The 24,543-nt window shown below is 33.0% G+C and overlaps 1 protein-coding gene across 3 annotated transcripts in view; it reads right to left on the bottom strand.

Moving 5' to 3' along the window:
* The window catches only part of Tsp5D (Tetraspanin 5D), a 73,546-nt gene that overhangs the window by 25,241 nt on the left and 23,762 nt on the right, over positions 1 to 24,543 (bottom strand). For all 3 annotated transcript variants that reach the window (XM_085957087.1, XM_085957085.1, XM_085957086.1), the window contains one exon: positions 11,945 to 12,008. In XM_085957087.1, coding sequence (XP_085813213.1) covers positions 11,945 to 12,007 — 63 coding nt within the window. In that variant the 5' untranslated portion in view covers position 12,008. The remainder of the gene's footprint in view (positions 1 to 11,944; positions 12,009 to 24,543) is intronic.

Raw genomic sequence — 24,543 nt, 5'->3', positions numbered from 1 at the left:
GTAAGGAAAGCCCTTATTAGACTGATAACCATGGTAGGGCGCATCCGAGAGAATATGGTGAAATGGGGATTCTCTGACGACCAAACATGCAACAGGTGAAAAACAAAGCAAGGAACACATATTTTCACACAAAGCAATAATTATTCCTTGGCGTTTGTGCTTTATAGATGTGAATAGGTATCTATAATGTTTTATGATCTCTTAAGTAGAAGTAGGTAGGTATTATGAATTATGATACTAGAAAAAATACATTTTTGGACGTGTCTTAGTTGTACAACATAAATTATTTTGATTAAAATCCCATTCAGAGATTTCAGATATATTTATAACATTTTGAAAATCGTGTTTCCTATCCGACACCACACTTTTTCATACCTTTCCGTTTATCGATCACAAATTAATTGCAATGTCGTTTAATACTTTCTATAATATATTCGATATGCAAGTAGGTACTGCACTGTAAGCATCACTGTCAAACTATTATGAGAGTATTCTGTCATTTGTTTTCATTCCCGATAAAAATCAACGATCCCGTTATTTGCGTGTCAATTATTTTTTCAAATTTAGAATTTGCGTTCACGTGTATGGTTTCTCTCACTTTACCCATTTTAATGTATATTCTCCCTTATATTTTCTCCCGTGCATTACAGATAGACAGATAGATAAATAAATTAAGACAAATACATACATAATAATAAGGTTATCGTATTATGTTTGTATTCTTTTCAAAACGAATTTCAACAAAATTAAAATATCTATTGAGAAAAACTTTCTTTATCTCTTTGAAAATAAATTTAAACTTCTTATACGTGATGCGGTTTCAAATCATTTCGAACAATAATACATAATTGATTTTCACTGCAGTTTTAAAACTAAATGCACGATACATCCAACGCCAGAACTTTTGCATTCTGTGAAAAACAATAAACAAAATGGTCGCCATTTCTCAGGCGCGAGATACGTGAGAGGTTCGTTTTTCAATCGCTTTTGTGTTACACTAATTTTACCATTAATTTCAGCCACTTACGTATTTGAAATAATTTCGTTTTATATAAAAATTTAACCGCCGAACAATAGTTATTATTCTTTTGTAATGAAAGAAAAACACACAATCCCGACAGACAATGACGATCTGTTGAAATGCAATAAATCGAGAAATTAAACAGACCGTGGAAAACATTCGTTTATCATATAATATTATTTAATATAACATCTTTGACATATTACTTAATTATGTATATAAAATTTCTCGCGCGGGACAGCTAAATTCACGTTTATTCAATAAATTATTCACAGAGCTAAAAAAGGGAATAATTGTCTGAAAATTATTGAAAAGATCTTCCAATCAGAAGAAGAGAAAACAAAAACTCTTGCTTAAATACATTTTGTTTATATCATAATGAGTTCTTTTGGTACAGTTATGAAAAAAAATCAGTCAAATAGAATTAGTTACCAATAACAGTAATGCACGAAGAATTATGCCAGTTCCGAATGAAACTAGATTCAAGGATACATGACAATTTCTTTAGATTTCAAACAAAATATCAGTTGAATAAATTACATAGTAGGTACTGACAAAAACAAAATTATTAATGATTTCAAAATATTATATGTACTTAAACTGCAAACAATAATAATATGTAGATCAGCGCTACGATTTTTCGCGTGAAAACATTTTTACATAGCTATGTTTCATAACCATAAAGAACGAAAAAGTTTCGTAAGTATAGAGAATACGGTGTCTATATTAAATTTGACTAAAGAAGTAGATATGGACCAGATGTATGGAGAATTTGACTTACTGAAACCTTCTTTTGATGTGACTGAAAAATCCTAAAGACTCAGCTGCACAGAAATGACATCAATTATTCAAGTTATTCCCGGAAAAAGAAAAATATTTTATAGCTAATTTCATTTATTTTAAGCATATCAATATCTAATTGCTATTTTCTTCTTCTTCTTCTTTTGACTATGTCCGATCCTGATATGATCATAATATGGGCCTCCACAGGTTGGATGTTTGTTTTGACAGATGTTTGTTTTTGCACTTGCTCAACCTATTAGGTACATAAGTGACTCCAAACACAAATTGAAAAATAATATGTGTACCTACTTGCCAGACCCAGGATTCGAACCTGGGACCAGCGACATTATAAGCCTATTTGCTATACCGAACGGGTATTTTCTCAGATGAATTTAACAAGGTCAGCTGCAACAGATTTTCTATCGAGTTGATAAAATCAGAATTACTTGTTCAATTCAACAAGATAGGTAGGTACTCGTGTGCTAACTTTACCAATCAGCAGAAAGAAACTCTTTAGGAAGTAAAACACCTAAGTAAAAATAGGTGAGTGTCGGGAAAAAATAGTATGACAGTAAAGAGTTTTGTAGTTTGTGTTGTGTCATGTATGATTGACATTATAAAAATAAACATTAGAAATAATGAACTAGGTATCCGTTTTTTAGGTTGCCCCGCTTTTGCTCCTAAAAATCGATTTTTTTTTATTTCATATGGTAAAAATCTCGATTTAGTAAAATAATTATCTGGCAACGCTGGTAGGTAGGTATATACGGATTGGATGAATGACTAACAAATCAATGAATCTCTCCCGGCCCTGAGACCTAGATCATGAATAAAATGACCGCAATAAACACGTGCATAATTTGTTCGCGATCAAATTCAAATGTGACAGTTAACTTAAATTTCATAAAATATGTAAGAAATTTCATAAGTTCCAAAAGTCAGGTTTATTTGAAATTTGACCCGGGATATGACATCTCAATACCCCGGTATTATCAATTTGCAATAGTGTCATTCGTAATCAAATAGTGACTTTGATAATATTTCGTTCAACAATAAGATTGTCAAACATTAATTTAAACATGATGAACTGTCCGTTAAGAAACGTGATATTTCGACGTGTTCAGCATCTAAGACTCTCGGAATTAGCTTAAATTTTATGAACATTTATTTTGTAGTAGTATTTCTGTATAGAAACACAGCATCTATTTATTTAACCTAATATGAGGTTCTGGTTCTGTATTATCACTTAATCATATTTATCTATTGAGGTACTTATTATAATTGTTACAATAAGTTAGCCGTCTAAACTAAACTGTCAAAACTGTCTATCTCGCTCTAAGAGTTAACACAGCCATGAGAGGGTTTGTTAAAACAGCACTTTTTGACAGTTTAGTCCAGGGGAGGGCAAACTGCGGCCCGCGGGCCGCATGTGGCCCGCCGGGTATTTTTTCGGGCCGCATGTGGCCCGCCGGGTATTTTTTCGCGGCCCGCCATCGATAATTGTACTTGTGATTACGAATAACTTTTTTATAATTTTTAAAAAAATATTGATAATAGATCATAATTCCGACAGAGCTACAACTTGAGATTATTAATCTGCAGTGTGACACTGATTTAAGAGAATTGCATCGTCGTGAAGAAATCTCCAAATTTTACAATGCCCTTAATTCAGACAAATTCGACCAACTTAAAGAGTAGGTATGTAAGAAAAATGTTCGTTATTTTTGGATCAACCTATATATGTGAACAAACATTTTCGATCATGAACCTCAATAAAAAATCTTTACGATCAAATATCTCCGATGCCCATTTACTAGCAGTTTTGAGAATATCAACTACAAAATTCACCTAAATTTAAAAAAATGTTCAAAAATGTACAACAGTTTCATTCTTCTCATTGTTTTTTTGTAATGTTTATTTTTCGTGATAATAAATAGTGTATATCTAAAAATGGTATTTTACTTGCGGCCCGCCGCTCATTTTGAATTCTTGAATTTGGCCCTCCATCCAAAAAGTTTGCCCGCCCCTGGTTTAGTCGGTTAACTTGTTGTGACAATTAACCTCCCAAATACATAAATACGATGAACCCCCTTGTGTACATCTCCGCTGATGCATATATCGATTTTTCTTGTACTTCTCCGGGGGTGGAAAACATTATTCACGTACCTACAGAAATATTCTTGGTCAGGGTATTCTTGATTTTTAACTGAAAATATGAATAAATATACCTAGCATACCTATGTAAATTACCATCACGATCAGTTAGGTAAGACTTATAAAAGTATACAACAAAGGATGCACGCATACCAAGGAGGTACGTATGGTTTTAATGTTTTATGAAATGATTGCTGTATACAGTATCCCATCAACAGCACCTCTCCCCAGTTGCTTTGGCATTAATTTATTAATTCAACAAAGGTCATTCAGTCACCAAGAGCACAACAACTTTACTCTCGTGCATATTATAATACAGCCTGTCCCTAAAATTATAATCCACATTGCGAGATAAATTTGTTAAAAAATAAACATGTCCAAATTATATTAACGTTCGCAGGAAAGCGAATTGCTAAATCACCCACAATCCGCATGAAATACTACCCATGGGGCGGATGCATATAAACACGTATACTGTTGCGTAAAAATCGTACTACTGTGCACTAATTTGTAATAAATGCAGAATTTCGACAACACACTTAATAGCCTACAACGCCGCAGATTCACCGCGGTACTATGCAGGTTGGCAGTGGCGGCTCTTCCACTTTCTATGTGGTGGGGCTTAGCCATTATACCTACCTACTCATAATAATATGATTTTATTAATGAGGAAATAATAATTATTATAGACTAACCATTACCAGTTTTAAACAACGACATACAGCGAGCGTTTTTACTCACCTAGGGGTTATTTTATTCACTCCCCAGTATGCGTATACTAACGCTAATGCATTAACATACTTTGTAGAACGAGATTTGCAGGTGCCGCGGCTAAGTGACGCCGATCTGCGTAAAATAGACGTCATAGATTTTTTAATTTGTACATATGTGTCACCGTGAAATAGGGCGTAGGTATTTAATTTAATTAATTACTTTAATACCTCGCAATCATCATTATGTTATTACATAATTTACAATCATCGCTTTATTTATTTGTATAATAATAATAATAAATATCTCTATAAAATTGGGACGGGTTTAGTTGGATAAAATTAATTAAATAGTTCATTTAAACATATAATTAAATAGGTATATTATGACAATGATAAAAATATCGGACGTGTATTTTTGACATGAAAACGAATTGGGGATGGTCCCTACGAACCCTTAAGGTAGAGCCGCCCCTGCAGGTTGGTATTAGTTAGTAGCTGTTTACGTGTTTTCCTTGATTCTCCGTCTAATATGTCGCTCAGACGATCCAATTTGATTAGCCCGATAAAATAGAGTGTCGTCTGATTGTCAATTTATTCTTGCTTTCATCCTAAAGTGTTAGTACGAAATATACGCATTTACATTGTATTGCACAAACATGTCGAATCTTCTTACAGTAGAACCCATCTATGGTTTCCCTATCAAAGTCACAGAAACAAGTTCCAGCTTGGCGTGAGCGTCATTTTCAATGCAACAATTAGAATGATAATCTACCATGGATGAGTTTTCCTTTTTGAACCCATACCAATAGACGACAATTTTCTTGAAACACTAAAGAAGATTTTTGTATTGCAACATTTGATAAGTAGCGATTTCAGAACATATTTTTTTTGTATTTTATTATTATCACGTTTTTCTTAGCTCGTATTCTTGTTTGTCCGGTGGTTGTTTATCCAGTACTAGCTAGTAGTAGTAGACTAGCTAGTAGGCTAGCTACACATTTGAAACTTTTAGAATATACCAGAACACGATGCCATTGCATTCTTTTAATTTAATACCTTTAGCCATCTTTAGGGAGAATTGAATTCATTTTAAGTTAATTCTGTTTTGTATGAAAAGTTATTTCGGAAGAAATCCGTAATCCAATCCATTATTATTGGTTGCTAAGGGGGTGGTCATAGCAACTAAATTATTAATATATTTGTGCGTTACTATGGAAATCAAACTGACATTTCAGTATTCTATATTTGTTTGTTTCTTGCAAAATAGCAAAAAAATGATTTGTTGATAATAATTGCCTTATTTGTCCTAAATTATTAATACATAGAATTGTCAAGTTTATATGATTCAACAGAAAATTTAAAAACGTGGTATATAAAAAGTTCTTTTTGTCTTGTGATTATTTACACATATTTTAATTTAAACATATTAATATATAGGTATGTAAAAATATATAATATATATGGGGACTATTGTGTATTGATAAAAACTTTAACCCCGACTATTTTGACATTATGCTTTAGATAATTACTTGCTATTATTTGAGGTTTTGCGTGATTGTTAATTAAATGAATGAAGAATCGTTATTAGAAAAATCTTTTTTTACTCCTGTGCAAATAAAATTATGTAAGGTGTTTTTACGTACTAGTCAGTAATCGTGTTACTAATGAATCTGCAATACAAAATTACACGTGGCTAATTTAATAATTTACCGTATTAGTAAACCTGTTTGAGCTTTAATATATTTTTAGACTCATGTAATAATTATGTTCTTCAATATAATGTTTCCTATTAATTTTATCAGCATACTTAATTATCTTTACGTATGATCATGTCTTTAACGGCCCACGTGCTCGTCGTAGGTCAAAATTGAGTTTTTATTGTATTTTCAAACCATGATCCTGGACACTCCTTAAACGTTGTAGATAATCTATTTATATAATTTTGAAGCCTTATTATCCTTTATAGTTATTTTAAACATTTGATGACTGCATAAAGTATTTTTGTTACATAAAATAGTATTCTTTTAAACCTCTCGCTCTAATGTTTTAGAATATAGTCATATTTCGGTACATAACTGTGCAGTGGTGTTAAGATTTTTTACATTTATTAATTTTTAAACGCATTTATAAAACCATTAGTATAATTTATTACGAAATAATTTTTGTAAAATATTCACGATAATCTCTGTGATCCCAAATTTGACAAGAATTAGGCATTTTATTATTCAAAAATCGGCAAGATTAACACATTTTAAGATGATTCTAAAGATATTTATTATAAGCTATGTCTTTGACCATTCAAGTGTGATAAACATCTTATGAATAATGATTGCTTTATAATAATTATTGACCTACGAATAAGGTAGTGTTTTTTTTGAAATACGCCATTTCTTTTGTCATTCCCCAGTGATTAAGCTACAACATACGGCCGTAGCCATAAATTGACAAACTATAATTAAAGTAGGGAGTAAAATGACATTGACGCGAGTGTTTGAACATGTACCGTTTAAAAAAAAATTTAAAAAAAATTCGGTTAGGTACATGTTCAAACACGCGCGTTAACATAATTTTACTCCCTACTTTAATTATAATTTGTCAATTTATGGCTACGGCCGTATGTTGTAGCTTAACCACTGGGGAATGACAAAAGAAATGGCGTATTTCAAAAAAACACTACCTTATTCTTAGGTCAATAATTATTATAAAGCAATCATTATTCATAAGATGTTTATCACACTTGAATGGTCAAAGACATAGCTTATAATAAGTATCTTTAGAATCATCTTCAAATGTGTTAATCTTGCCGATTTTTTGAATAATAAAATGCCTAATTCTTGTCAAATTTGGGATCACAGAGATTATCAATATAATTTTTTATCGTGAATATTTTGCAAAAATTATCTCGTAATTAATTATACTAATGGTTTTATAAATGCGTTAAAAATTAATAAATGTAAAAAATCTTAACACCACTGCACAGTTATGTACCGAAATATGACTATATTCTACAACATTAGAGCGAGAGGTAAGAAGACTATTTTATGTAACAAAAATACTTTATGCAGTCATCAAATGTTTAAAATAACTATAAAGGATAATAAGGCTTCAAAATTATATAAATGGATTATCTACAACGTTTAAGGAGTGTCCAGGATCATGGTTTGAAAATACAATAAAAACTCAATTTTGACCTTCGACGAGCATGTACCCCCTTAAAATATCTGTAATGTGCCAAAACGGTAGTTATTTTAGGGACACTGTATATTACAGTCTAACTCTAACACCATCTTTGTCTGAAACGCACTCGCCTACATAGCGTTTTTTGTTTATTTATATAGAATTTCTTCTTGTGGGATGATCCAATAGTCTGGTTACATCATCATAGTATGATAACATGCTAATTTATTGAATTAAACAATATGTTAAACGTTTTGTTTTCAAGCAAGATATATTAACATTATGCAATGTCTGCGGTGTAGACAAAGATTTCAGATGCGAATTTTAAATCTTTAAAATGTATAAACGAGAACACGTTTTTAATACATAATAGTAAAAAGTGGACGTTGAAAGTATGTATTGCGGAAATAAGATGAAATTTTGCACACTCGATAAAACAATATTATGCAGTGCATTAAACGCCAAAGAATTTATTTTTAAAATTGTTTTGTGGAAACTAAATTAAAATGCAGTTAACGACTGAGATTTTAATATGAAACAATGATTTCGCATTTGCAATCAATTTCTTGATACCGAAATCTCGCAATGAAAAATATTTGGTCGATCCACTGCTTGCTGGATGAGGGTCTTTTTTTAGCCCATTTCACTCTTATCGATTTCGAGTTCTTCGTTGCAACGTACATGCACCGAACTTTATGAATTCGTCTATCTTTATGGCGTCTATTTGGTCGTTTAATACCCCTTCGATGACACTCGATTACGGCATATGTCCGGCGATTATCCACTCGCGAGGCCACGCATCCAGCCCATTTCTACTTCATCTGCTTCACGACCTCTGTCACATCGCGTACTCTTCTTTTGTCTGCTTCATTATCTTTCATCGTCATGCCCAACATGCGCCTCCCCGTGCCACGTTGCTTTTTTTACATCAATTTTCCCTGTGCACACGCATACGTAAGTAATAGCAGCGCACATTGGTTGAACACTTTATGCTTAATGCCGGGTCCACACTGGCAACATGTCGTTAAAACAACCTCGTTAAATTTTACGATAAGTATGATAATTATCGTAAAATTTCTTAAGCAATTATGATAATTATCGTAAAATTTAACGAGGTTGCCGGCGACATATTGCCAATGTGGACCCGGCATAAGACACAATGGGAGGTCACTTTTGAAGATACTATTCATATGCCCAAATGCGATATGCCAGTTTGGTTCTGTGACCAATCTTGTGATGGATACCACCGTCAATTGACATCAGTTGTACGAGACGGACGTAGTTGCAAGCCCGTTCGATTTCAGTGCTATTGATGAGGATCACTTATAGTTTACCAAAGCGGTTTATCATTGCTGTAATTACCTACTATAGTTGGGTTACATTAGGCTTATTCTTTATTTAATTAAAAACATACACGTCCCCATCATCTCCATATCAATTTAACATATTCTCAAATAAATTAGGCATCTACCTACATCTACCGGCCTAAATATTTAAGTGTTATAATTGCCTTTTCAATCTGGTGTGAATAATTTCCGTATCCTGCGGAGGTTCCCGGTTACCCATTTGCTCAACCTATTTGGTGAAACACATCACATTGAACAACATAATAGTATGCAATGTTCCCTAGCGCAGGATTCAAACCCGTGACACGTGTCTTCAGAAATGGATATTCTGCCACCCGTGTACGACAAGCAATATTTATAAATATTTACTCTAAATTCAGACAGTTCTCATGATATTTACTAACACATCTGCGTATTATATCCATCTTAAAATATATAGATATATCATATATCTTTAGCCTGGATCAATTTATTCACAGTTTGATGAAAGTTTTTCCAAGCCGATTCTCTTCTTTTGGAATATTATTCAGAGGCAATGTTCTTTGGAGCAAATGACGCAACTGATTCGTCATTTTTTTTTTTTTTTTTGAAAGGGGCCTCCGAGTTCAAACCAGTTTTAAAAGTAGAAAAATTATCTAGTATTTTTAAATAATAACTATTTAGATTTCATAGAACAAACACTCAACTATTATGTTAAAATCAGTGACGTCGCGTGAGAGTAGACAGATCATGCGTTGCTAAGAGAAAGCAAATTAAGGCAGGAATTGCAAATATTATAATACTTACATCTTTTATAGTAGGTATATTTTGTGGACTTGAAAAAAAAATATTATTTTTTATCATAGGGTTCCTCAAAACCAGTCATTGCGTGTCGGGCCTCTACATCACAAATATATATAATGTTATTATTATACTGAAAAATAAATCATGAGTAAAATTAAAATTACACAGACTGCGCTTTACTTTCTAATTGAAATGAAAATATAAATTAAAACTGATTTCCAAAAAGGAATCGCAAAACCTGTTGCAAAAATATAATAAAATGGCTATCTTTTTGCATTTTATTGTCTCACTTTTTATGGAAAATAAAATTTTCACAATATTTACAAACTTTCTTATACAGATTGTCCAAAAACACGAGTCACTTTTTCTTAATTATTGTAATTTATTATTGAACCTGTGCCAACATAATATACCTACTTATTCTTTTTAATATTTTCGTATGAAAAAATGGTTAAACGAATAGGAAAAAATAAATTGATATTAAGATTGCGACACTCACAAAATTTATGAATCATAAAAAATTAATGCAATTGATGATTGACTCAGCCTTTTGATATGGTGCCAATTTTTCAAGAGTCATTAAAATATTTAGACGAAGAAGTTTAAATTAAACAGAGAATCATCATAGTAGGTAACACTAGCCTATCAAAAACATATTAATAATATTGTGAGAACCGTTCAAATATTTCAATCGGATCACAGAACATCAGTATTTTTATACTAAAGTCAGACATGATTGGATAGGTAACTAAATGAAGAATCACGACCGTGACTCAACAGTCAATACAGACGATTGAACGTTGAGCATGTCTTCTTTGTATCCTATAATGTCACGAAATCTCAAAAAGTTATCAATACAAAAACAGTTACATTCAACTGACCGTGTTTTTTTAAACTGTAATGCGAAATCATCCAAATCATCCAAAAACCGCAATATCGACGATGAAATATACGTTTATAAAATACTTAAATCAGGCGAGTAAAAAAGGGTTCGGGTCCGGACCCTCCCCAAGGAATTAAAAAATATAAATTATTTACGTGAATGGAATTTTCGTCATGACCTCGTGACTGAGGATCGTGACCCAGATGATTCGGCTGTCTTCTTCAACAGCCTTCTCAACGAATTAGTCACTCTATTTTCGGCTTTCTACGACACGCAATATTTGTGACCTCACGAATTGGTGCAACTATCTGCAATATTCTATGTGTAAAAGACAAAAAAATAACGATTCTAATAACTATGGCCGTTAGTCACGAGCATTCATAGCCACTCGTAGATGCGGCCGGTCGTAATAACTTATAGTTGAGCACCCTTAATCGTTAAAAATGCGGAGTGTCTGGTTATGGGGAATATACCCGGAAAGTCTGGGGGTCCACGGCTGAAGTTTACACGTGCATGGATTTATTGTTGACAGTAAGAAAATGTATGGGTAAACTTGTATTATCTTACAGTCGGCAAGATTGCATGCATGAATCAAAAAAGTTTGGAAGCTTCTGAATTTTCATGCGGCAGTAGGATTTTTTCGATCTGCGCCTGCGCAGTAGAACGATAGTGGCGAACCTACCGGAAAAAAACGAACTATACTTGTTTTGAGGTTCTGATTTTCACTACCTGTCAAATAGTACGTACCATAAAATGACAACATCGCGTCTCGCTTACTCTTGAAGAATGAGATTGGAGAGACAGTCAGCACTTTTACTTATAAACAGTTATTGTCACGATAGTTTAAAATACGCACTATTGCCGCCAGTAAACCCATGCACGTGTACAGGCGCTATTAAACAGACTAATGAGATTAATTAAGTTTAGATATATACTTATACAACTTTTACCTCACAGTAGTACAAGTGACGAAGCAGGATGTGCAGTAGCAACATTCAAAGGCGAAATAATTTCTAACTGCTCTGAGATTTTTAAAAAATACGAAAACATAAAAATAATTCAAGAAAAAACTATGTCAACTTACCCAAATAATAAGATTCAACCAGCAGAATACATGACGAATGCACGTATACCCACTTTTCCCCATCCTGAAACAAGGAGAAAACGATATTATTAATCATGATAAGTTCAATCAAACCAAAAAAAAAACAATCTGAAAATGAACATTATAATATTGCCATTGTAAAAACTAAATAGTCTGTATATTTATCACACTTTTTCCAAAACTGCACCCAATGAGGAGTTCTTGTAAAGGTATTTTGATATACCCCTAGCGCATATTTTCTATCACGTACACCTATATACAGAACGACAGTATTCTTAGTCTTATAATATTACATGTCCCATTGACATGGACAATCACTACAAATATCACATGCATATATACATACCATGAGCCATTTTCCTATCGAACAGGTCTTTCCTCTCCTTTCTTTTGATTTTCCCTCCCACAATCACATGTAGCTGAGACCCCGAATATCTTAACTTATATGCCGTTGTTTCACCACGCAAAACAACGTTATATTAATTGTACCACAATAACCCTTCCGTGGATGAGATCCGATGAAAAGTTATCGTAGAAAAACCTTCGCATATACCTACCTACAGATAAATATACTATACAAATGAATTATGTACTAAGGATAATATTTTAATTAATTCTATATATTATTCGTGAGCTTTTCTCGGTTTTCTTCTAATAATGTTCCACAATTAATTATTCTTTGAAGAATTCTTGCCCTCATTCTCTCACACCCTGAACGGCCATCTCACAACACCTGAAGCTGTGTTACCATGTTGGAAATCGCGACATTATAAGGAAAGTTGATTACTAATAATAAGGGAGACATCAGTTGACAATGAACTTGACAAATCACGTGATTAATCTACTAGACATTTTAAGTTAGTAAAAAAAAAATATGTACCAACTACGTATATTACTGTATGTGTTTAACGTAACGTCTTGGAGTAAGAAGCTATTATGTCATGTATTTTTGTTTGTGTCAGTAAATAAAATACACAACATCAACGTGATTATAAAACAATTATTAATGCGGACAGTCGTTTTTGCTTATTGGCTGGAGAAAGCTTGTTTATATTATAATAGGGCTGTAGAAATGATAATGCAAAAAATATTACTGTGCTGTCAGAATATGAAGTAGGTAAGAAAAAACTTACTTTAAAGAATAGATATATCAGTATTAAATAATTTAACATAATTATTATCTATTCATAATTCTCTCTTAATTATGTAACACGTTATAGCATACATTGGAGGCTGCGTAACGTATTCGAGATAAGAGGTGTACAGTAAAATAGATAAGATCATTGTATAATGACGCATGATATAATATATTTTTTGTCTAGCGGAATAAAGAAGTGTGCCGTTTGAGATCATTATAATATTTTTCCCACAGCACTTTTCCATCCCGGAAAATCATTTACTTATAAATAATTTTATTGTTTATCATAATAATATTATGAATCACAGAGTTAAAACAACGAATTGTTACAGTAGCCATATAACGTTACAAAATGATATAATGAGCTATTTCTTTCTCCATATTTTCACATCGTGTTTGCTTGACCAGATAAAAAGTTTACAGTTCCTTCGCTCATTAAACATTTTTTGTTCTCGTAGTTTATAATGATTACGGCAAAACAAGATTTTTTTCTACAAAATTCTACGAGTTACACATTCACTTAATATGTGTATTTGTATTTACTGTGTAGTAATAGATATAATAATAGTATTTATATATTATTATGATTGCAGTTTATTTCAATATGCAGTCTGTGTATGTTTGATTACTGTATATCGGGAATGGCCGATAAATTGATCGCAAAGCAATTTTTACGAGGCCGTTTTCGCAGTTTTACAACATTGCATTTTTGTATGCGCTATAATCTACGTTTCTAACATATTATTATTAAAAACTTTTCAAATAAATTGACCATTCTACATTTAAAACTGCACGATTTTTCAACGCACAGTATGCAACTGAGGTGTTTTTTCAAATTCCGTTAATATCATCGGACATTTTCTACACTTTTCAATCGATTCAAAAATGGCGTTAAGATCTCTCCTAATGTTAGTTTTAACCTATTTGCACTACATGGATAATATTATTTCAATATTTTACTATTAAACATACGTAATTTGAAAACGCTTCTGAGAATTATTATATAACCACTAGAAAAAATCTTTTTGAAAAAAATACGACACCCAGCAGAATTCGAACCTGCGCCCCCAGAGATTCGCGCCCACTTGCGCTGACCACTAAGCTATACGTATACCGATATACTCTGTAGTGCTTTCTAAATTACGTTACTTCTGCTGTGAAATCTACTGCATATGCAAATGTTTTAAATCTTGTAAATCATTCGTTGAATAAAAAAAAAAATGTAATTAATTTACTATTACCCAACGAATTTGAATTATGTGTGGTTGCATTGAGGGGAAAAATGAATGGAAGAGGTTTCTACCTATATTTCGGAAGAATTTTGTTTTTGTAAAGGTGTGAGGATTGATTAAACATTTCCCAGAAGTGTGAGACGTAGAAATGGTTGGACACCTACGCTCTAAAGTAATGATGAACACTGATCTTGATTGTTAATGAACTATGTAAATTAAATTAGTACCTACTATACCTATATATTTGTTTGTTTTCTTCTTCGCTGAGGACTATTTTCGGAAGCCATGCATGTCCTGCCCACCTGAGTCTTGACATGTTTATCTTATTCTCCAGGAATCAGAACTTTCCTTTCATAAGTTTCTCCATTATATCATACCGAAGAAATTTTTTAAGTCCCACCCTAATGGATTAACATATATAATAATTATTGAAATCTATTGTTTATTACTTTTAACCGTCCAATATAGGTTCGCATATGATAAGTATGGTTCATCTCATTTTTTTAAATTTAAATATAGGTATGTATAGAAACATTTGCACACGAAACTAGTTACCATAGTAACAAGACAAAGCCAGCAAATTTTATAATCGTCCGCCAATATTTAAAAAAACATGTTCATTATTTGAATGCTAATTTTTTAATGGCGCGAAATATTTTCGAATGTTGGAAAACCAACATGGATGACAACCAATATGGCCGTCATCGACGTGGATTTTGAGCTAAATAGGAAGCGATCCTCGTCCCCCAATCGACTCTCGACGCTTTGCTCACTTACACAGTTCACCATACTCAATATTCAATGCCCGAGTGCTTACTGGCCAGAGTGGGATCGATGAATTTAACTGAACTAATGTAAGAACACTTAAACATTTTCAAAATCGGCTTAATGTTGTTCTTTCATCCATAGAAAATATTTGGGTTGTTGTCTGTTTAGTGGAATTTTGAAAATAGCCGATATACTGGATTATTTCTTAGGTTATGTAAGGTTAGGTTAGGTTAGGTTATCATTCTTGAATTCATGAATTTTGCCCAAATCGGTTATAAAAATTCGCCCTGTTCCCGCCTGGCTTCTAGTAATCAGACTTGTACCAATATTTGTTAAGGCTATACCTCAGTTGAGGCATGGTCTAAAAAGATCGTGGCTAGGCAATGAGTGGATTGCAAGTCGCTGGTGCAAATCACGCATGCCGAACGAAATATAATTTGTCATATAAATCCAACATGCGTCCATTTTATGTTCTGTTTATTGTTAAGCGGCCGTGCATATCCACGGCTGTGCGTATATGACGGGTGGTGGTGGGCACTTTAACGTAATATTATGTTCTATTAGTAACAATAATAATATATTCATTTACATGTTTTCTTTTTAAAGTAAATGGGTAACGTTTTTAGTCATTTTTACACGATTTAAGAATTAATCCCCCCGTCGCCATCACGAAACAAATTAACGTATTCACACCTCGACGTTCGGTCTCCGAGTGCCAGCGAGTCCAAAATTTCGTCGCGCCTATAGTTGAAAATTATTTGCCGTTTCACTGAAGTATCGCCTTAATAATTCATTGTTTCAGTGTAAGTATTTTATATTATTTTATAAAAATGGGTTTTATTGAGAAAAAAAACTAAAAATTAGTACACCTAACTTGACATCCTTTATATTTACTTATATCGAATCTAGTTTTGTAGTTTTGGTATGTTAACGATATTGAAGTACGATTTGATATAAATTTCAGATCATTTAGTATAATTGACAGAAAAACTACTTGAAAATAGTACCTACACATTTTGGACAAAAAAGATACTTTTTACACAGAAGTTAATTATTGTTGAAAACGTTCATTCGAATAACATTCATTTTTGTTGAAAAGTATACGTATTTACTTTTAGTTGCCGATACTTTATCTAACGATGCGGCCCTGTTGGTTGCGAACTGCTAGCAACACCGAGCTAAGCATAATTTATGTTTCCGCAAATTATTTTGGTCGGGTATTATTCCAAACAAGTGAGAATTTAGGTACCCACCTCGATATCAAATTCAAGCGCAGAAATAATTATCAACACGCCAGTTTGCGTTTGCGCTGCAGAAAATTACGCAAAACCGTTCACTACATCTGGCGTGTCCAATTTATCCTTATCTATGGTATCCAACGTGTCGATCTCGGGATGCATTTTGGTCGATCGTACTTTAAACCCATAGGAACTGAGTCGTTATAATCTAAAAAGCATGTACATTCAGTTGTATTAAATTATAAGTTCATTAAAATTTAACATTCACCATTTTTTCCCGCTCACCGCATCGTATTACTCGATTCGTATTCGCACACTTACAGCCTGCTGACAGAGTGAGAGAAAGAGAATACGTGAATCCACGCGCTTTAAATTGAAGCGTTATCCTCTTACCGTCGCGCAGTAAGCTCTTTACACAAAAGAGGAATACTATTTTGACGGCGCGTGTCCAAAAAATACGTGATGTTAAAAGATAATTGTTTAATTTGTAACACGTTAGCGTACATAGCCATTTTTTTTTTAAGTTGAAGCATGATATAGGGAGAGTTTAGTAGACCACTGTCAGTTTTGATAGTGGACAGTAGATCACACCCTACTTTAAATGCTTGCATAAAGCCTGAGCTTTCAATGGCAAAAAACACTATGTCGAAACTGCAATCAATATGAAAGAACACGTTACCAAAATGACTAAAACATAATAATCTAGTAAGATCTTTAGTTTTCCCATTTTACATAAAAGGCAGAGCTCGAAATGGACCGGAACGCACCGGAGCGCCGTGGAAATATTAATTTGAGCGAGATATGACATATAATATAAAAAAATCTAACACTTATTTTTTTAAAAATACATAGGTATACAATTAGATAACAATGATAATATTTTCGTGAAGTTATCGAGCGCTCCGGTTCGTAAAAAATCCATTTCGAGCGCTGAAAATGGCTTCGATGATTGGCCGGAAACGGTAAGAAATTAGACACATTTTAAATGTGGATGTTGAGAACGTCGTGGACGGCGAGTACACCATCAGCGAAGTCTATATTCAAGACAATCTCAAGACAAAGGGCACTTTCCAGAGCAAACCAAGGCGGCCCGGCTCGATGGCCAAGTTATTTAGGTCCATAATCCTCAGTTTACATGTACCAACGAATTCAATCCAATAAAATATTTTACGGGTAACGAAAGCTTTCCGAAAAATTTATGGCTCAATTCGTTAGCATGAGTTGTAATATTTCGATTGATATCCAAAATAATTTAGTTCACCTTACATATGGCATTCCTCTCGGCATCTCCAAATGACATGATAATTCTACACAGTAATAGGGAGAATAAACAACTGATACCCCCCCCCCCCCCCCCCCCCCCGTTTTCGTCGATATTAAGGGCACACAGATGAAGCCTCCAACCGTCATATAGAGCCGAAATCGTTAACTTAATTTTGGATACAGCTAGGAATTGAAATTCCATAAAATCACCAATAATTTGCTACTTCACGTATCAACAATCTACCTTAGAATTTACATAATTCGGTTGTGTGAATTTGCAATGTGCTCGTGTACAGTTATCGCATGCTAACTATTATTTATCAAGCGTATACGGCATTTAATTGTTGAAATAAGGTCCGAGACATTTTGTCACACATTCTATATACTTACATTATAGGTAGATTTATGTATTCGTGACATGTATTCTTTTAAAAGCGACAAATCGCTCAATTAGCATTCACTGCACGTCGACACCATTTCCTAAGCGCTACATATTTGTTATTTGAAGCCTGTATAAGCTATTTTCAGTTTGCCTTTCATTTTTACTATCGACCAACAAAAGTTAGCTTAGTATACATTTTCAATAATTAAAATATTATCCGATAGTAGAGTTTTTAAATACTATCACCGTCGTCAATTTACGATAATTCGACTAAACACTGCCGTTGAAAATATCGTTATAATATAGATGGAGCCTAAATGCATGGCTCCCACAAGGGGGGGGGGGGGGGCTGACAGGGCTCTAGCCTGGGGATCCGGGGTCTTGGGGGACTGTCTCGGGTCGATCTAATAAGTGAGATAAACACACATCACAAATTTTCTCTAATGGTAAATAAGTCGCCTGCGCCGCTATTTTACTTTTAAAATATTAACATATTAAAATAGTGATTGTGTGATGCAAAATTTGATTATGTCCATATAATATGTCCAATATTCGAAAACTTCATAATTCAAGTAGATTTATTCAAAAATACAAAAAATCGCCAAAGAATACCCTTATTTTACTTGGAACACCATTTGTCACGCGTCACACTGCCTTTAACCCTAGCGATGGGTAGGGGGGCCGTTTCCGGACGTAGGGTTCATGCCTGATTGTATGAAATTGAATCAAAAAAATACATCTGGGCTATTGATTAAGTTAGCTACATGTGACTTTGAATTGCAGGTTCAATAAAAAGCCAAGGCTCGCCAAGAGTTGTAGTGCCATACTGCCCTGCTAAGTAAAAAGACAGTTTTTTTGGTTTTAATGAAATGAGAACCCAAGTTTTAAACAACCTTTTCTCTTATATTATGTAAAATCATTGGATTCTGTCGACATAATCTCTAAATGGACATTGTTTATTTCGATATTATATTAAAACAATCCAATAATTTTACATACCTACTATAATAGAAAAGGTTTAAAAAAAGGTTAAAGTTTAAAATGGGTTCCCATTTGACTAAAATCAAAAACACTGTCGTTTTACTTAGGAGGGCAGCATAAATGCTGATGTTGACCTGCATACATAGTGAGAGTATAAAGTTTTCAGCAATATAATGAAACTAGCCGTAAGCTTCAATAAAATATAAGCACCTATCTACCCACATAATTAAGCTATCCTCAATCGAAGAAAGTTATGCAAAAGGTATAATATTAAATCAATAGGTACATCACAAAAAGAAGAGGTGTGTACGTAATTAGTTGCCTACCTACTCTATTAGAAACGTGAGATGTATTGAATGAAACAGTGGCATACGTACATTAAATTGCTCCAAGAAGGTGCAAGTAGAGATGTGGTCGAGAATTTCCGAGAAATAATAAGAAAAGTTGATTCTCGTTTCTTGAGAATCCATGAGAACTATTTTTTTTAGATATTTGAAGAATCTTATTTCCTGAGAAATCGGTTAGAATCTAAAGGGGTGGTCAACTTTTTTATACCCACCGCCCACTTATGTATCCCTGTTAGTAGTAAAATTTTATAACCGCCCATCGGTTCCACAGTAATGGTTATTTATATAGTAGGGAAGTAACTTTATTTTATAAAATTTCAAAAACAGCAACAATAATTACTTACCAAATACTTTATGTCAGACTTTGCATACATAGAAGCATGCATATATATATATATATATATATATATATAGCGCCATTTAGTTTCACTTACGTAACGTGAAGTTTAACTTATGCGAGGGCGATACAAATAGTATATTTTCTGAAATTTAAATTGTCATGGGGAATTTTATGAAAACAAATCGCACACTGAGATCTATAGAGTCATAACTGCAAATAATATGTTCTTGAGTAGTTTGAGTTTGAATGTTAAATAATTAACTACAATTTAATTAATTGTAGTAGACTGCTGGAAAATACGGCGGTCTAGCACAATAAATATTGTACCAAAGATGAAATATTTTTTTGTCAAAAAATAAATAAAACGCATCTACATCCAGTTGTAATAATAATATGATTGTGATTTTAACTTGTGTATTGTAGCCTAGTCGTATCACTCGATGCTAGCCGCAGGAGTGAGAAAACGATAAAATGTGAATTCTCACGCTTTAAACTGATGCGTAGTCTCCTCTTACCGTCACGCAGTAGGCTCTTTGTACATTGGGAGAACAGCTTAGCGATGGGTGCAATGAGTACCTACCCATCGAATTGGAAATTGAGTATTTATTTGTAACGATGAAATTGTTTGTCATTTAAGTAAAGCCTCAGTACCCTCAGCCAAATATTATAATATGTTTGCTCAGTTGAAGAATCTCTTTCCGGTAAGACAGTTCACGGTAAACTGTGCTACGGCGAAATGTAATACGTACAATTTACATGTAACTATAATATGTAGGATCATCAATGTTCTTACTCACCTTCAATGTTTCAAGAGTTATCACAATATTTTAGTCTACAATTACCCAACAAAAATCTACACATCAGGTCTGGATATCTATGGGTGTATTTAAGTTTTTTTTTTTAAATCGTTGAAGTAACACGAAAGTATGTTTTAATTAAGTAGTCTTCCAGAGAGATAATAACTACCTTCCGAGTATCAATCTAAAATAATTACAACTTAAAAAGAACTTTTTATATACCACGTTTTTAAATTTTCTGTTGAATCATATAAACTTAACAATTCTATGTATTAATAAAAACTTTTTAATGTACTCGATAGAAATACTGAATAAATATAGAATACTTACTGAAATGTCATTTTGACATTTCATATTGATTTCCATAGTAACGCACGTCCTATATATTAATAATTTAGTTTCTAGGACCCCCTTAGCAACCAACAATAATAACTTTCCATACAAAACAGAATTAACTGAAAATGAATTCAATTCTGCTTAAAAATGGCTAAAAGTATTAAAATAATGCATTGTCGCCGTGTTCTGATATACATATTCTAAAAGTTTCAAATGTCTAGCTAGTCGCGAAGTTAGTTAAAAATCTTCAATCGTCCAATACAAATCTTGGACAAACAAGAAAAAAATGTACTGGACACACAAGAAAAAATTAGTACTGGACAAACAAGAATACGAGCTTATAAAAACGTGGTAAAAATGTTAATGCAACTAGGCACGCCACTGCATTCAGTATGCACAATATGCAAAAGCGAGCGTGGGCAAAACATATTAAGTATTTTATGAATCAACAGGTCAATCCGCTGTAACCCCGCCAATTTGACTTCGTTTGCTTATAATTTTGTTATTCACGGAGAAAAGGACACGGCGTCTTCTCTCTCAATTTTGCGTAAAGTAATAATTGAGACGAGAAATACAATATTCGAGAGAAACCCCAGAGTTGAACAATATAATATGATAAACATTTGTTTTTTTATTCAATAAGATTTGAGAATGTAATGTTTCAAATACATTATGGTCACGTCTCGTACTGTCACATGCCGGTACGGCGACTAATTTAGTCTATGGTTTCGTCATTCCGCAGACTATTTTGAATGATCACTTATAAATTCAATTATGGAGAATGCCGACTCTAATGTTTTAGTATTTTGAATTGTTATTCATTTTTCATTCTAATTTCAATTAATGTTGAGCAGTTTCGTTTAGTTTCGCAACATCAGCTTCAGGGATCTCATTAATAATTTAATTAATTAAATGTAATTGCATCAGACGTCATGCTTCTACGTATGCAAAGTATAAAAAGATATATTTAACTACAGTAAGTTGTTTTATAATGATTTATTCTGCCAAACTTAGTGAAAATCTTACATAAAGTAAAGTAAATCACCATTACTGTGGAACCGGTGGACGGTTAGAAAATTTTATTACTAACAGAGATACAAAAGTGGGCGGTAGGTATAAAAAGGTTGACTACCCCTGGTTTCAAGATTTAAAATGTGCTACGGGATGGGAGCATCAGTAGCGATAACATTTTAAATACCAAGAAAAATGACATTACATACTTTTTCTCGTAGCGGCAGCTCATTGTGACACCACATAACGTGATCATAATATATTTGAATCTTAACAGTTTTTAGATTTTTTTTAAGCTTACTTTACTTGGTGCGCGATGTCTTTCACGTTCATACTAAGTAATAAATAGTTTCATATTATGTATTTGCTGGTGTATGTGAAAAAATGTATTAATTATGCACAAAATGATTTATGGAAAGGGAAGCGGAAACTCGTACAAACCAAACGAAGATAAGACAATTTCCTGGTCATGTCTCCTATTTAGGAAACCTTTTGAACGAAGACCGAATCACGAAAAACTTACAAAACGTAATACCTTTTAAAGGTAGTTAAAATGAAAAAGGGAGTGGAGAAAAATGGAGTTAAAATTTTGACGATGAATAGAATGATTATTGTCAGAATACAACAAAATATCCAAAACATTGTGTATAGCAATATCTAAAAAATAATAATAAATAATTTGTAAAATAACCGTAAGATTACAACCAGTGACGTCCCGTGGGGGTAGGCAGGTCATGCGTTACATAGGGGCGGCGAATGAAGGAACGAATACAAATATTACAACTTTTGAGAGCAGTGGCTATTTTTGTTTCATTAGAAATAATCTAGTTAAAAAAATAATCGAAGCAAACAAATCCTGACAATATAATATGACTTGTATTGTGATTAGTAATACCCATTTTCGTTATAATACATAATTATTGTAATGGCAGCTTATCGCACAGGCAATAATTTCACAAGATTGCCTGCCTCCAAACCTGTTAGCGCCATAGATTTCCACGTACCTAAAACCACCACTATTTCAGAGTAGGTTTCGTGGAAATGCTTTAATTCTCAGTAGATGTCAATTTAAAGATTTTTCGTGTATATTTTTGTCTTTAGATTAAATTGATATGATTGCTTTATAATAATAAGACCTAAGAATAAGGTAGTGTTTTTTTGAAATACGCCATTTCTTTTGGCATTCCCCAGTGGTTAAGCTACAACATACGGCCGTAGCCATCATTATTCGTAGGATGTTTATCACACTTGAATGGTCAAAGACATAGCTTATAATTAGTATCTTTAGAATTATCTTCAAATGTGTTAATCTTGCCCATTTTTTGAATAATAAAATGCCTAATTCTTGTCAAATTTGGGATCACAGAGAATAAAATAATATATTTTATTATGGTAAATAAGTCACTATTTAATGTTAACATTAGTTTTACTAATGGTTTTTTAAATGCGTTTAAAAATCAATAAACATAAAAAATCTTAACACCACTGCACATGTATGTACTGAAATATGACTATATTCTAAAACATTAGAGCGAGAGGTTTAAAAGAATACTATTTTATGTAATAAGAATAGTTTATGCAGTCATCAAATGTTTAAAATAAATATAAAGGATAATAAGGCTTCAAAATTATATAAATAGATTATCTACAACGTTTAAGGTATGTCCAGGATCATGCTTTGAAAATAGAAAAAAAGCTCCATTTTGACCCACGCTGACCACGTCTTTGACTAGGGACATCACTGCCTACAACAGGATGGTTGTCATGTATTTTTATAGCATGTTAATGTTGCCAAAACGATAAAAGTCAATAAAAACAAAATACCAATGCTAATTCTAAAAGCATGTTATCTTTATTTTGTTTTTCTTCTACGGCAGACGTAAAACCATAATCGATTTCGATTTCTGTCGATAACCGTTAAGCTTCATTCAGTTGATTTGACCTTATTCTTCAGTATTGCCAACTTTAAAAAAACGTTCTGGGAATGAAAATTGTGGTGAGAATCGATATCAGTATGTCAGGTTGTCAACGTAGTAGGTACCTTCATATTACAGATGCAGTACCAACCGCAAGTGGTTATGTTGGTAACACTTGTACCAGAATAGCGGTTAATTTCAGCACACTTCTGGTGATAAGTGACATACTTACATACTGGGGTTATTGATACGGATTTAATGGCAATAGATTTTATCGGAATACGATCAAATTGATAAAATAAATAGCATATTATACACAAAAAAAAAGAGTAAAATAAAATTATTCGTTAGTTACATATAGCGTCGACGTTCCCAGGTTCGAATCCTGCATCTGGTAAGTACACGTCATATTGTTTTTCAATTTATGTATGAGTCAGAGTATGGACCTAATAGGTTTAGCAAGTGGCTGACATCCATTTCTTATGAAAACAAAATCTCTTAATATGTACAAACCTCCCATATGATCTTATTAGGATGATTAGAGAAGCCCATATGATCTTATTAGGATCGGACATTGTCGGAAGATATAATATACATGGCCCCCACAAAGGGGGGCTGACGGGACTCTAGCCTGGGGGCCCGGGCTCAGGAAGGGTCCCTGCGTGGCGAATTGACCAGATAAGTGATTTAAACACACATCACAAATTCTCTCGAATAGAAAAAAAGCGCTGTTTATCTCATATATTATTATTATTTAAAATTATGAGGTCGTACGATACAAATTTTAATTGTGTATCGATATTTGACAACTCCATTATTCAAATAGATG

This window comes from Rhyacophila brunnea, unplaced genomic scaffold, assembly GCF_057557595.1.
Source record: "Rhyacophila brunnea isolate RB1 unplaced genomic scaffold, BYU_Rbru_1.0 scaffold_6, whole genome shotgun sequence".
NCBI lineage: Eukaryota > Metazoa > Arthropoda > Insecta > Trichoptera > Rhyacophilidae > Rhyacophila > Rhyacophila brunnea.
This window is presented reverse-complemented; position numbering and strand designations above follow the sequence as displayed.